The following is a 13,259-nucleotide window of genomic DNA, read 5'->3' as shown; positions in this document are numbered from 1 at the left end:
TGTTCCGGACCATTTTAGATATAATATTTAGATTTTTTTTTAAATAAATGGATTAAAAGAACTGTATTAAAAGCCCTGAATATTCAGTTTTTATAGATCTAAAACAATGTTTATTTTAGCTTTTTTTAAAATATATTTTTAGATTTTACAAAATGATTTTTGAACTAAAAACAGAGAAAAAAATGATTAAAAAATGTCAATTATTGATTTAAAAGGGGTAAAATCAGGAAATTTAATATACATCTATACTCTTCATTTTAATTTGATCCTAAAACTGAAAGTCGGCACTCATGATTTACTTTCCCGGGCCACACAAAATGATGCGGCGGGCCAGATTTGGCCCCCGGGCCGCCACTTTGACACGGGCCTTAAACTGTTCTTCTGCAATGGGATTGGTCACCAACCTTAAACTTTAAGTCCAGCCTTGGCTGTTTTGACATTGTTTTCATTTTTAAAAAGCCAATCCTTGCCACCAGGTTTTACTACAAAGCTGCTACACTCATTTCTAGTGCTAGTCAGGAGCCCTGGACCTAAATATAATTTTAAGAAGAGTTTACACACCATCGGCAAGCCTCAACAACAACATATTTTTCCCGCATTTCATCCAAAAGTATCCCAAATAAGCATATGAAGCAGCTCAGAAATGTTTCAAAGTGAAGACACTCATTTACTACCAATGTAATACCAAGCAAGCGCCTATTTGCTGAAACATTTGGACTGAAATTCAACGTGGCTCTCACCTTCCACAGAACCTCCTCTCCCAATTCCCCTCTCTTCACGGATTGGATGATCGTCCCAATCCTGACACAGATCCGAGTTTTCTTCATGACCGAGACAGCAGCACACGTAAAAAAGCAAACTCCGCAGAAGAGACGAGGCACGTCCGTAGACGCCGACCGGCCCGCAACGGCAGTTTTGCGCCGACCTCCAAGGGTGTCGCGCCGAGGCCCGACGCCGGCGCCTCCGCCACACGGTCCTGGAACGGGCGCATGTTTTCAAAATCACCGCCGTGCAGTCCATAACGAGCCACCGGCCTGTGGTAATTGGTTCAGAGTGTTTCCATGTGGAGGGCGGCGTCAACAAATCCAAGAGCTGTCGTCGCCTGGCAAAAGAGCTTCGCCTCGGCGTGACGAATGCGAGAAAAGGTCCGTCAAAGCGCTTCTTTTGTGGCCGTAATGGTCATTTCCACCTTCTTCCGCCGTCCCCGATGGAAAAAGAATCATCGCCACCAGCGACTTTCTGAGCTCCTCCTTCTCCAGAGAACACAAAGGAGAAAGGAGAGGGAGATGGAGGGAGTAAGAAGATAAGCCAACGCTCTCTCCAGAAATGGAAAAGCACTCAAGATACTCAAGTTTGACTCCAGCCAGGCATAATGAAAACAGTCCGTTAGCAGGAAAGCAAAACGCCAACGCCGACTTAATGGTCAGTTAATCGAAGGTCCACGCACGCACGCACGCATCAACGGAGAGCTTTTAAAGTTGACCGCAACTCACGTCAGACCAGACCAAGACCACTGCTCCTTAAAATCCAAAACCTGTTTCATCCACGGGCAGATCTGCCCCACAATTTGCTCAAAGTAAAATCCTACGCCAGGGCTGAAGCTTGGGCGAAGATCTCCATGAAAGCAAGTCTTTAAGTCTTGATTTTTGGTCCTCTTTTCCACGGCAGAGCCTCCATATCTGGTCTGAAAGACGATCTCTCTCGTCTGACTGCGGCGCAAATCAAGACTCCCCTCCTCCAACCAAAACACACACACACACACACACACATACACACACTCCTACACACGCAGACGAAGAGAAAGAGGGACGGATACCGAGAGTAACTCAACACAGGGCAACTTTGTTCTGGGGAAAAGTTTCTTCGCTTTTCGAAGGCTTCGATTTTTAACCAGCGAAAAACTGGGGCGGATTTTGTTGAACAAAACTCAACCACGATTCAATTTAACTAGAAACTTTTTGGGCATACTGTCTGAACAACTAGAAAATAGTAAAATGGACTAGAAAAGATGAAAACACATTGAATGTATGAATTTTTAGAGCATTTCAATTATACAAGTACACACAAATTTTGATTTACCGTCATTTCCGGACTATAAAGCGCAGCCGAAAATCGCCCGTGTGGCCCAAATTTCACAAAATGAAACAAAAAATATTGTGAAATTGATGTTACACAGAAATATCTAATTAATAAAAAATATTTTTCATAACCCAAAAACAAAACATGACAACATTAGCTTCTACGGTCGACATATTACCCAACCAGAGACGACCTTATGTAAAGTAAAGCTCTTGGGTGCAATTAGGGTGACTTACTTTTCAACAAAAAGCCTTTGCAATTTCACTCATCACATTTTGCTGTTTAATATAAACAGACTAAAACTACTTACTGCTCAGGTTAAAACTTCTTGCTGCTGAACAAAGTCTGACTTGGAATTTTAATGAACTTAAGTATCTATAATTATCCATGCCCCCATGAACACCATACAAATATTGCCAAAAAAGCTGAGTTGCCGTTTAATATACCCGGGTACATTAAACAACAGGGGTATATTAAATGGCACACAAACGGGAGGCTCAAAAAAGCAAAAATCATTTAATATACCCGGGTATATTAAACGGCAAAATACGGTAGATTACTAAGTCCGAATTGAAGTGCTTTTCTGATCTTGCGCTCTTGACAAAGACTTGGAGTACACATGGGAATGTTTAGTGCAAGTGTGTCAAATCAACCCCGTGGAGAAGGAAGGGGAGTAGAAGCAGGAGAGGATGACAAGGGTTGTCTTTAAGTTTCGGCGTTTTATCTCTCACCAAGGAAAATGAGGGTTCAAAGTTCAAGCCACCCCCTTTTAGCAGACAAAATAGAACAGGCCCACAGCTGTATATATCAGGCCAGAGACAGAGATAAACCTAGTTAAACCTCACTGTAAGACAGCTGCATTTACACTATGCTTTGGAGTTTTATTTTTAATAAAGGAAAACATCCTAAATTTATCCCAAAAGAAAAATATTTTTTAAAAATTGCACATTCACTCCACTCGTCAACACAGAATTAGTGTACGCGTGATACACAAATTTTAGGCCAAATGCAAAGTTTTGTGGAAAATATAACTAGTTAAAACTATTCCGAGCCAAACATCTTCAAACTATGTGACAACGAAAACATAAAACTAGAGAGTTAGTTAATCAGTGTGGTAATAAAATCAGCAGCAATAAATTTCACTACTCTGCCTGTGGTAAACAAAATTCGGTTGCTATCATTTGTTTTTGGCAGCGTATGTTTATGTAAATTATTTTTTGGGCAGTGTACAAAGAGCATATGTTTTTTTTTTTAATCTTTGAATGAATGTTAGCGACGTAGGTGTGTGTGAATATGCATTGCAGAAGGATGCTAATGTTTCCAAGTCCAATGAATGGCGTCTTCTATTGTAGGTTAGCATTAAGCTAGTGGGTGTTTGGGAGAAAAAAAATAAGACTAACCAGTTATTCTTTTGGCTTGACGGATGTTAAGAGGAGACGAAGGAAGGGAACGAGTAAAGCCTTCTGACAGTCTTATCTCGGAGCTCGTGGACTCAATGCTGCCACCACCTGGCAAGAGAAAATGGAGCTGTTAATACACACAGTCACATAGCCTCTCAATGTAAAACCTAGGGATCTTAACTTATTACATTTTGAGTTAAAGTCAATTGCAAGAATTGGAGGTTAAAAAAGTCAATTGCACTCTGGTGTTATTCCTTTCTATTATTGTTATTATAACGGCCGATTTAAAACTGTGAATGCAATATGACTACTTTATAGTACGAATAGAGACAACATTGTTATCATTACATATTTTTAAGATCTTTAGGGACATTCATGTTTTCGTTTGTTAATTCTGTTCACCCAACAGAGAGTTCATTGTCTGGGGAAAAATAGAGTTGACATAATGTTTCACTGCATTTCTGTAAAAAAATAGGGTACATAATGTAAGATGTGTTTGGATAAGGTTGGTAGCAACACACTGTGACACGGAGACACTGACCGCCATTGTTCTTGCGGCTTTTGCTTCCCAGCAGCATCTTCAGACTGTTTCGGAACATGATTGCTCACCGTGTATTTCCTGTCAAGACATAATCCAACATTAAGAAATCTTCATGTATGACCACGTTGTTTAAGATGAGACATCAATGTGACGTGTGAATCGCACTTGAAATGATGTATCACCTCAATGACATCACAAAACCAAGTCTTAGAAGGAAAAGGGTCAAACATTTTAAAAGATTGTGTAAATATTATATAGTTGTATTACGATGCAAATACAAAAGGGTGATGCAAAAAAAAACATTTAAGAGACCTTGTCGCATTTAGGTTGAAAAAAAGAAACTTCCAAAAACTCCCAGAAGTGTAAAATAAACCTGTAGTCACTCCCCTTGATGACGCATCACAAAGTCCCGCCTCATTGGTCGGAGTGGAAATCCAACTGAAACCTGAATTCATTGCCGACTTCTAAATTGGAACTAGATCATCTGTCTTGAATCTGCATTCAACTTTGTTGTTCTCATTAGGGTTAAGGGTCAACTGGTACAGTGGTACCTCGACATACGATCTTAATCCGTTCCGGGACTGAGCTCGTATGACAAGTTTCTCGTAACTCGAGGTAAAGTTTCCCATTGAAATGAATGGGAAACAAATTAATTCGTTCCAACTATCTGAAGAAAACACCAAAAACAGGATATTGGATTGGAAAACATGTTTTATTTCTTATAATTCACCATCTATTAACAAAGTAATAAATAACGAGTGGTTTGATAGTAATAATGTGTTTAATAGGAGTAAAATTAGACACATTTCGCGGAGGGGAGAGAACAACACACACGGAGGCGGAGGGGGGGGGGGACTGTTCGGGGTGACTTTCTCCACGGCAACATTGCACTCTTAAACGAACAAACAAATTTAAATTAACTTGGATAACTAAAAAAACAGACACTCAACCTTTAATGTAACTTCAAACAAAACTAAATTCTAAATTAGTTGTAATCTTTTTTACCTTACTTAGTTCTACGGGTTGACACCACCTGGCCGCTCCGCGGAAGTCTTCAAAACAAACGCATCAAGCGTTGTTTGTTTTTGTCTACCCTTCAAAATATTTCGATAATGTCGAATACAAATGTCATCATAATACGATGATGCGCGACCACTTGCCAGTTTGTCAGGGTGAGTCTTTTCAATAAAATCCGAAACCTCTTGCCACTTCGCGAGCATGTTTTTGATATCTATTCCACCGCCTCCTCGCTACTAAGTTCCGGCAACAAATGTTCACGCTCCTGTAGGTCGATTAAATCCTGTCCGCCTGGGCATTTTTTCCAAAAAAGACCAGTTTCATCGCAGTTGAAAACTTGCTGGGGGGTGTAATTTTCCTGGGCGATAATCAAGGCAAATGTCTTAATAAATTCCACCGCAGCTTTCGAATTGCAACTCGCCGCTTCTCCGTGTCGGATTACAGAGTGTATTCCAGATCGTTTTTTAAATGTTTCGAACCAGCCATGACTCGCTTTAAATGTTTGTGAAGTTGTTGAAGGCTCTCCTTTCGTTGATATCATATCTATGTAAATTCGGCTGGCTTTTTCACAAATGGTAGACTCGGCCAGGCTATCTCCTGCTAATTGTTTATCTTTTATCCACAATAAAAGAAGGTTCTCCATCTCGTCGTGAATGTCACTGCGCCGGTGGGAAATGATAGATAGTCCTTTGGTCGGCCTCTTCTCCTTAATTGCGTCCCTCTGCTTAAGGATGGAGGATATGGTTGACGTATTCCTCTCGTATTGCCGAGCGAGCTCGGTAACACGTACCCCACGCTCATGTTTTTCAATTATTTCGCGTTTCATGTCCATTGTCAACGGTCGCCTTTTCTTAGCAAAACTTTGCCGATCCATTGTAATACGTATTGTTTACCTGGTATGTAAATGTAGACCAAGTGGGGGGAAAACGCGTGTGGAAATGCAAAGTCCGCCCACCAGTGCTCGTAGACATATTTTTTACACGAAAGAGATGCAAAAACAAAAAAATGCCATGGCGACCTGGCTTGGTCGCATAATGAAATTTTGACCGCATCACGGGCGAATTATTCGATCGAAATTTCCCCCGTAAGACGAGCATTCCGTATGACGAACGGTCGTATGACGAGGTACCACTGTATTTATCACAGTTGACTTTGAGAAGAATTTGGGTACACCCACGATTGGTTAACAGTAATTGCCAGAGCTGTATTGGGTCACCAGGGTTTTAAGGGGTCCTTCTCAGTTTGAACAGTTGTTTGGAATATTCCCATCTGTTTTCCCATTTTTGTTGATGCTTCTGTATCCATCTGCTGCAAGGCCAAAAGTTATCTTTTCGATGCTTTTTGTTCTGGCAACCTTAATCAACCTACGAACCCGGACCACAATGCACAGCCTGTCACGGTCCCATCTGGACTCTTATTTGTACTAGTTTATGGTAATTGGTACTCGTAGAACAAATCTTGCTGGTCATATCTCAAATCTGTCTTTTATAATCTATTTGTTTACAATCTTGGAGTTTGCTCTAGATAGCCTCAGTTACGCTCTGTCAGTTGTTGATTACCACTAGACAACATGGCTCTTTGGTTATTGTCTTGAGTTTGGGTTTATTCTCCATTTTTAAGACCGCTCTGGTTTATTTTGTATTACACATTTCTTCATTTGAATTGAACAAATATGGACATTTCCCCCCCCAAAAATATCAAATTCTTTTGATATCGCTCAGCCCTATTATGGCGACAAACATACACTAATTTAGCTTTTGAACACAACCAACCACTTTTGACATCTTGCGTTCGACATCCTTCAAAGTGAATTAAGTTCTTCAACAGTTCTTAGCTCAATAAAGTGTGAAGATCAGGTTTCATTTCAACCTGTGGATCTGAAATAAAGCCACTATGCTTCCCATGTACAAATCCCATAAAACTCGACCACTATCTGCATGACTAGCCTAGAAATAGACATAATCCCCCCCGTCTGAGAGCTGTCCCACAAAATCCTAATTGCACTGACTAGTTGTCATCTTATTTCCAAGAAATAATGCATGCGCCAGCTTGCTTATCGTTGCGTGTGTGTAATGTGTGTCAGTGTGCTAATCCTCAATGAGAAGCCGGCAGGAAAAGATAGGCCCGAGTCTAAAATCCAAAGCTGTATCCGCCACCCACACGTACGTATGCATAATAATATTTGCAAAAATGCAGGATATTTTTTGGGCAGGGAAAGGAAAGCAAATGCTTTAAAGTGTAGTCAAGATGAATTAAAACAAGATTACTTCATCTGTCTTTTACAATTGTATCATTATTGCATCTAAAACCATGCATTAGAGATCGGCCACTTTGTTTCAGCAAATTCTGGTTGTGACATCACAACCAGAATTGCAGATCATGCCTAGCTTTCTAGCATTGTGCTATATAGTCACACTCTAACTTAAAGATAATAGAAAGATTATGAATAGAATGCTGGCAGACTGCAAAAATCTGAAGCTCGTTCTGGTTGTGACATCAATTTTATCTTTTGAATTTTTGGGGGTGGGCGTGGCATCTGAAAAAAGGAAGACTAATTAGGATGGACTTTGATTATTTAGCTTTTCCTTTCACTAATTTTGATGGATGTCAAAAATATGATCACTTACGAGAGTATTTCAGAGCAACTTTTAAGGATGAAACTCTCCATTCAAACTTGAAAAGCCAAGATAGCACTTTTATTTTGGAAGACATTGACCAAACGTAAAAGACAAACAATGCCGTTAGCATTGTGTTAATTAAGGACGCATCTCCAACACATCTGGCCACGCCCTGCAGGGCTCAGTTAGTTAGTTAACGAGACTTGTGGGTAAAACAGAAACTGATTTGGTGTCTTATCCCTGAGTCACACATGGCGGTGGGTAGCTAGCAAACATGACTCAGCGCTAGCACGGCGTCAAGCTCATTCATGCGAATCCCACATGCCAAGCGCGCGCACACATGCACAAATACACACCATCTGTCGACAGTTACTGCTCTACGTGACCTGCGGTGTATCCTTGTTAGCACTAGAGAGGGTGGGCTTGGGCAAATTTGGATAAGTCCCCCCACCCTCTGCTGACCTCTGTTGATGCTAATGATGAAAAAACAAAAACTAGCCTTGAATAAATGCCTATGCTATTTTTTTAGTTGGTGTTGATATAACAAGGGCTTATACGGTATTAAGATTTTTCCACAACAATTTCTAAGAACAAAAATGGCTGTTTTGGAGAATGTTAAACAGATGGGCAGTGGAATGGAGAAAGTAAATTCCTCTAATGATACCATAAATGAATATTTGCTATTTTGTCCCATGAGCTAGCCTTTAACAAAGTTTGGCGGTAATCAGCCATTATCAAGCTAATAAAATGGGTATGTCCTACCGACTACTTTGACGATTGAATCACAATGCAACGGCTGGCCTTATGATTAGACATGAAATAATGAAATATACTACATGGATTTCCAATAATCTGCTGAATATACTAGCGTGTTATGACAGAGTTGCATTGTTTACAAAATTGATCAAAAGTCTCCTTCTTCCTTTGACAGCACAGATGGACGACCCAATTACTGAACAATGATTTAATGCTACCATCTGACATAGGTTGCAAAAATGGAATTATACGCATATGATCAGCGCCCCAATTCAAATTCATTTTACATTTACAACAACAACAAAAACTACATTTCCAATAACAAATCCATTCTGCGTTCTCTCACTAGAACGCAGCTTCCAACCCTTAATGGAGAAATGTTCATTACTTTAGAGAACACCCATTCACAGAACATAAAAAAAAACACTCCATGTTTTAGTGCCATTGACGACAAAAGATCTGCATTAGAAAACCGGTAATTATTAGATTCATTATTACACTTAAGGCCTTTTTTATTAACCCTGTTTGGGCAAGGGACTATCTTGGTATTTAAACTTTGTGGTTTTTGCGTGGTGGAAATGAAATTAACTCTGAATCAGATGAGCTCGGGGCTATAATAAGAAGCCTCAGGCGCCGAGGAGAGATTAAAGATAAGAAGTTGCAACAGAATTTTTTTACCCATAGTACTTGGCAATTTTAATAAATTTGGATGGATGTGATTAAATGTGAAATTTCCCGAATACGGGATGAATAAAGTTATCCAATCTAAAAAAAAAATCCCAAAATGTTAGACTGGCCTTATTTATGACTGACCGTATTTTCATTTTTTGCAGATGTGCTCAAGTTGCTGGTGATTGCCCATTGGCTGCCCTCGGACAACTGGACTGTTTGGGGTTGTAAACATGTGGAAGGACATTTTAATAACACAAGCGTGGGACGTTATAGCAGACAAAACGGAAAGCTGTAAAGATCATCAAGGACGACAGTCAAGCAACCTGCACTCCACTCTCTTTCCATCTGGAAAAGCAAACGTGCACACGAAATCCTTCACCTCGCATTGCCACGACATCTTTCTTTCACCAGAAACAAGACCTTTCTTACAACAGAACTTTTTGCTTTCGTTAGCATCAAAGTGGACGACCACAAACGCGAGCGGAATACTGAACGGATCTCAGTCCCAAGAAGTGGCGAATTGAGCAAAGAGAATAAATCGGAATAAAATCAACATTAACGCTCTTCAAGAAGGCCGCCTTGTCCATTTAATTAGCACATGCTAGTAATCTAATTAACTAATGGCTCACGTGATGGGAGCGACTTTAATCAGAGTCGCATTAAACCCAGACTACAGACTATACAAGGTTAGCCAGATTAGCGTGGGATTACACCCATCTGCATTGCCGCTGTTAAGGAACAGAAGTTAGTGGGGGAGGGAGGGAGGGAGGGAGGGTTGGGAGCAAATATGTCAAAGAACAACATGGCCTAGTCTTTCCCTAGAAATGCCTGTATTTTATACTATGTTGACGGCAAAGACGTCCAATCCAATTTGACTGGGGGGTTGGCAGCGATGGAACGATCACTCGATGCTAGTTGAAATTGTTCTCTATAACTGTCAATAGCAATCAATATATTAAGGATTACAAAAACAAAGAATATAACTATTGTGTTATTGCAATAAAATATATATAGTGCATCTATTTACACTATTGAAACCAATTTTGCAGAAAAGCGACAGGAAAACCATCAATTTACAAGCAAAATAGCTCAATTTACCAGGTATTTTTTTGCTTCTTTAAAACAAAATACAGAAATGCTACACCACAGGTGTCAAAATGGCGGCCCGGGGGCCAAATCTGGCCCGCCGCACCACTTTGTGCGGCCCGAGAAAGTAAATCATGAGTGCCGACTTTCCGTTTTAGGATCAAATTAAAATGAAGAGTATAGATGTATATTAAATTTCCTGATTTTCCCCCTTTTAAATCAATAATTGTAATTTTTTAATCAATTTTTAGTTCAAAAATCATTTTGTAAAAATGTATATAAAAAAGATAAAATAAACATTGTTTTAGATCTATAAAAAACTGAATGTTCAGGGCTTTTAATCAATTTATATTAAAAAAATCTAAATATTATATCTAAAATGGTCTGGCCCACATCAAATCGAGTTGACGTTAACGAGGCCCGCGGACCAACCTGAGTCTGACACCCTTGTGCTACACAATTTTCCTACATCGATACATCTGTTTAAGAAACTCACTCCATCTAGTGTCAAATCTGGGAAGTGCCAAAGAATGTAGGCTAAATTTGAGCTACTTATGTGAGCCTCAATTAATTATTATTTTCCTAATAGCCCGCAAGCACAACAGAGAAAAGTACCAGAATTGTGTGAAGGACACCATGTGAGGCAAAACCAAAGCAGGCAAAGTTCAAAACATCTAAAGTCTTATCTCATCGTCACACCATGGAAAGTGAGGAATCCCTTTGTTATTGATGTCAGCCAAGTTTGAGACGTGTGCCAACACAATGCATCAGTGGCTAGTTCAGGTGCTCTGCTTTTCTTCCAAAAGACATTAACTCAAGTCTAAACAACGATAGGCCGAGGTCTAACCCACCTTTTTACCCTCAAGTCAACTGCTATACTTTCTAACCCAAGAAGTGACCAAGAAAATGGACGGATTTACCAACAAATTGATTGAAATTGAAGTGTTAATTTAAAATAAGAGTCTAGTTTTTACAGCTACGCGCTATCATAATATTCACGTTTCAAATTGATGATTTTTGTTTTTATTTTCATGTTATGTCAAGCACTTCTGGTGTTGAAATTGTCAAATAAATACCTTGCTTCTCCATCATTACCCTTTTTTTTTATGTATTGATTTATGATCTTACGCGCTGCATGAATGGAGTTCACTCAAATCAACTTGTTTCATAATATGCACATTGAACAAATCAGGAAAAAAAAAAGTAATCAAACACCTCATGGGACATTAAATTCATCAATCGAGAGAAATGCCATCTACTGGCAAATTCTAAACCGACAGGGAACAATAAGTGCACAGCTAATTAATCAGGCCGTAGACAAGAAAATTAAGTGTCGGGTTTCGAGGAGCCATTTGCATACATTTCCACCAAATTTCATTTAGATCCAACTATGAATAATGCAGGAGTGGCCATTTCGGTTTGTGTCCTCTCCAACAAGAAGGAAAACAAAAGGACAAACAAATTAAGTGGGATTTTTGAAAAACTCCATCTGATTGGTGTAAAGAAAAAAAATAAGATTAAGGGGTTTGTTTGGGAGGACAATGGAAGAATGGGTGGATGATGGGGGTTCGGGTTGGAAAAAATGGATGATGGGTGTTCACCCGGCTGATGATTGATGTTAGATAAAGAGGCAGATGGTGGATATACAAAACTAGTGATGGATGGATAGATGGAAAACATACAAGTTCATACAGAACCTCTTTTGTGATATAGACGTTAGAAGGGGTGTTTTATCGTAATGTTGTGTCAGTTAATCCTGTCATTCCTTCACAAAGGATTTGTTCCCTGTCAAAACTGGTAACCACCATCTGTCTCCAGTGGGAAAAAGTTCAATCCATTTCATGTGTTCTCATTAGAGAGCAGTTTCCAAACCCTAATTTAAAAAACAAAAACAAATATTCCACTATTTAGTGCCACCATTTAACTCATTGCCTTCCATTGACGGCACGAAATGTCCATTATGAGGGAGACGAATAATCCCATAGTCAACAAGGATTGGACGTCTCTTGCCGTCAAGGGCATGGAAAGATGACCAGTCCTAACCAGTTCTACAAGTTTAAGTTAACCGTAAATTAAATCCATAACTTTATTAGTGAAAATATATAGTTTTGTTCCTAGTCATATTTTAATAACATTTTCATTGTCATTTTATTACATTGAAAAAATAATCATTACTACTAATCAATGTTTTGATAAAATTACAGTTGTAAACATTTTTGTTACGTAGGCCACACCTGTTTGCGAAATGTTAATTTTGTGGCCTAACAATGCCCACGTAGGGGAATGCCAGTTTTTTTAACAGATTATAGCATAAATGACCAATATTAGTCCCTTACTAAATAAATTGTTAATGCCAGTATGCTTGTATTTCAATAAAGAAGTGCAAGTTTTCATTCAAAAGTGAAAAAAATGTGCCAATTGTTTGTCATATAATAAAAGCCTGGGTTAATCAAACATTCCCAGTGGTGCCTTCACGGAACGAACGTTCTTTTTGAACCACGCCAAGTGTAAAAACAACAGGATTAAAAACAGCGACAACGATAACACTATCGACCTTATCCGAAGTGGCATGCTGAATTTCCTGCACAATTGTTCGGTCAAAGGATGCGAACCTCCACACACACACACTCGGCTTAAAAAAATAAATAAATAAAAGTGAGTCACCTGCGTGTTGGTCTTCAGTGGAGCGGGTGTACAAATGGCGTCATTATGGCAGATACGGTAATAGGTCGGTCACGGTCGGGGCGACGTGAAGCCCTCGCTGGGTGCTCTCCTGTAAATAAACCAGCAAAAGCCACCGTAAATGTCGTAGCGGAGCCAGACTCCCACGCCCCGGTCATGGCCGGGTATTTTCATGTCCTTGTCAATAAAGGAGTGGCGGAAAAGCGAGCACGAATGTCTATCTCCCCACCGGTGAAGGCTACGGCTTGACGTCTGGGAAAGGAAGGGAAGCCTTTCTGGCACGAGTCCCCTCTAGGCTAGAGGGGAATGATGAATTATTCATGAGAGGGGTGTGGCCAATTGCTCCACGCTAGACTACTCCCAACATCAAAATCGCCAGCAGTGTGTATACTAGTAGAAAGCTGCAGC

General features: G+C 39.8%; 1 protein-coding gene across 1 annotated transcript in view; it reads right to left on the bottom strand.

Annotated features, from left to right (window-relative positions):
- The window catches only part of tanc2a (tetratricopeptide repeat, ankyrin repeat and coiled-coil containing 2a), a 29,989-nt gene extending 16,854 nt beyond the window's left edge, over positions 1–13,135 (bottom strand). Inside the window, exons 1-3 of the mRNA XM_077618946.1 lie at positions 12,834–13,135; positions 4,021–4,098; positions 3,480–3,587 (exon numbers count right to left, since the gene is read on the bottom strand). Coding sequence (XP_077475072.1) covers positions 3,480–3,587; positions 4,021–4,078 — 166 coding nt within the window. The 5' untranslated portion in view covers positions 4,079–4,098; positions 12,834–13,135. The remainder of the gene's footprint in view (positions 1–3,479; positions 3,588–4,020; positions 4,099–12,833) is intronic.
- Positions 13,136–13,259: the final 124 nt, after the last annotated feature.

The sequence above is a fragment of the Stigmatopora argus genome, chromosome 14, assembly GCF_051989625.1.
Source record: "Stigmatopora argus isolate UIUO_Sarg chromosome 14, RoL_Sarg_1.0, whole genome shotgun sequence".
NCBI classification, from domain to species: Eukaryota; Metazoa; Chordata; class Actinopteri; order Syngnathiformes; family Syngnathidae; genus Stigmatopora; species Stigmatopora argus.
The sequence above is the reverse complement of the archived record's forward strand: the minus strand, read 5'-3'. Positions and strand labels throughout refer to the sequence as shown.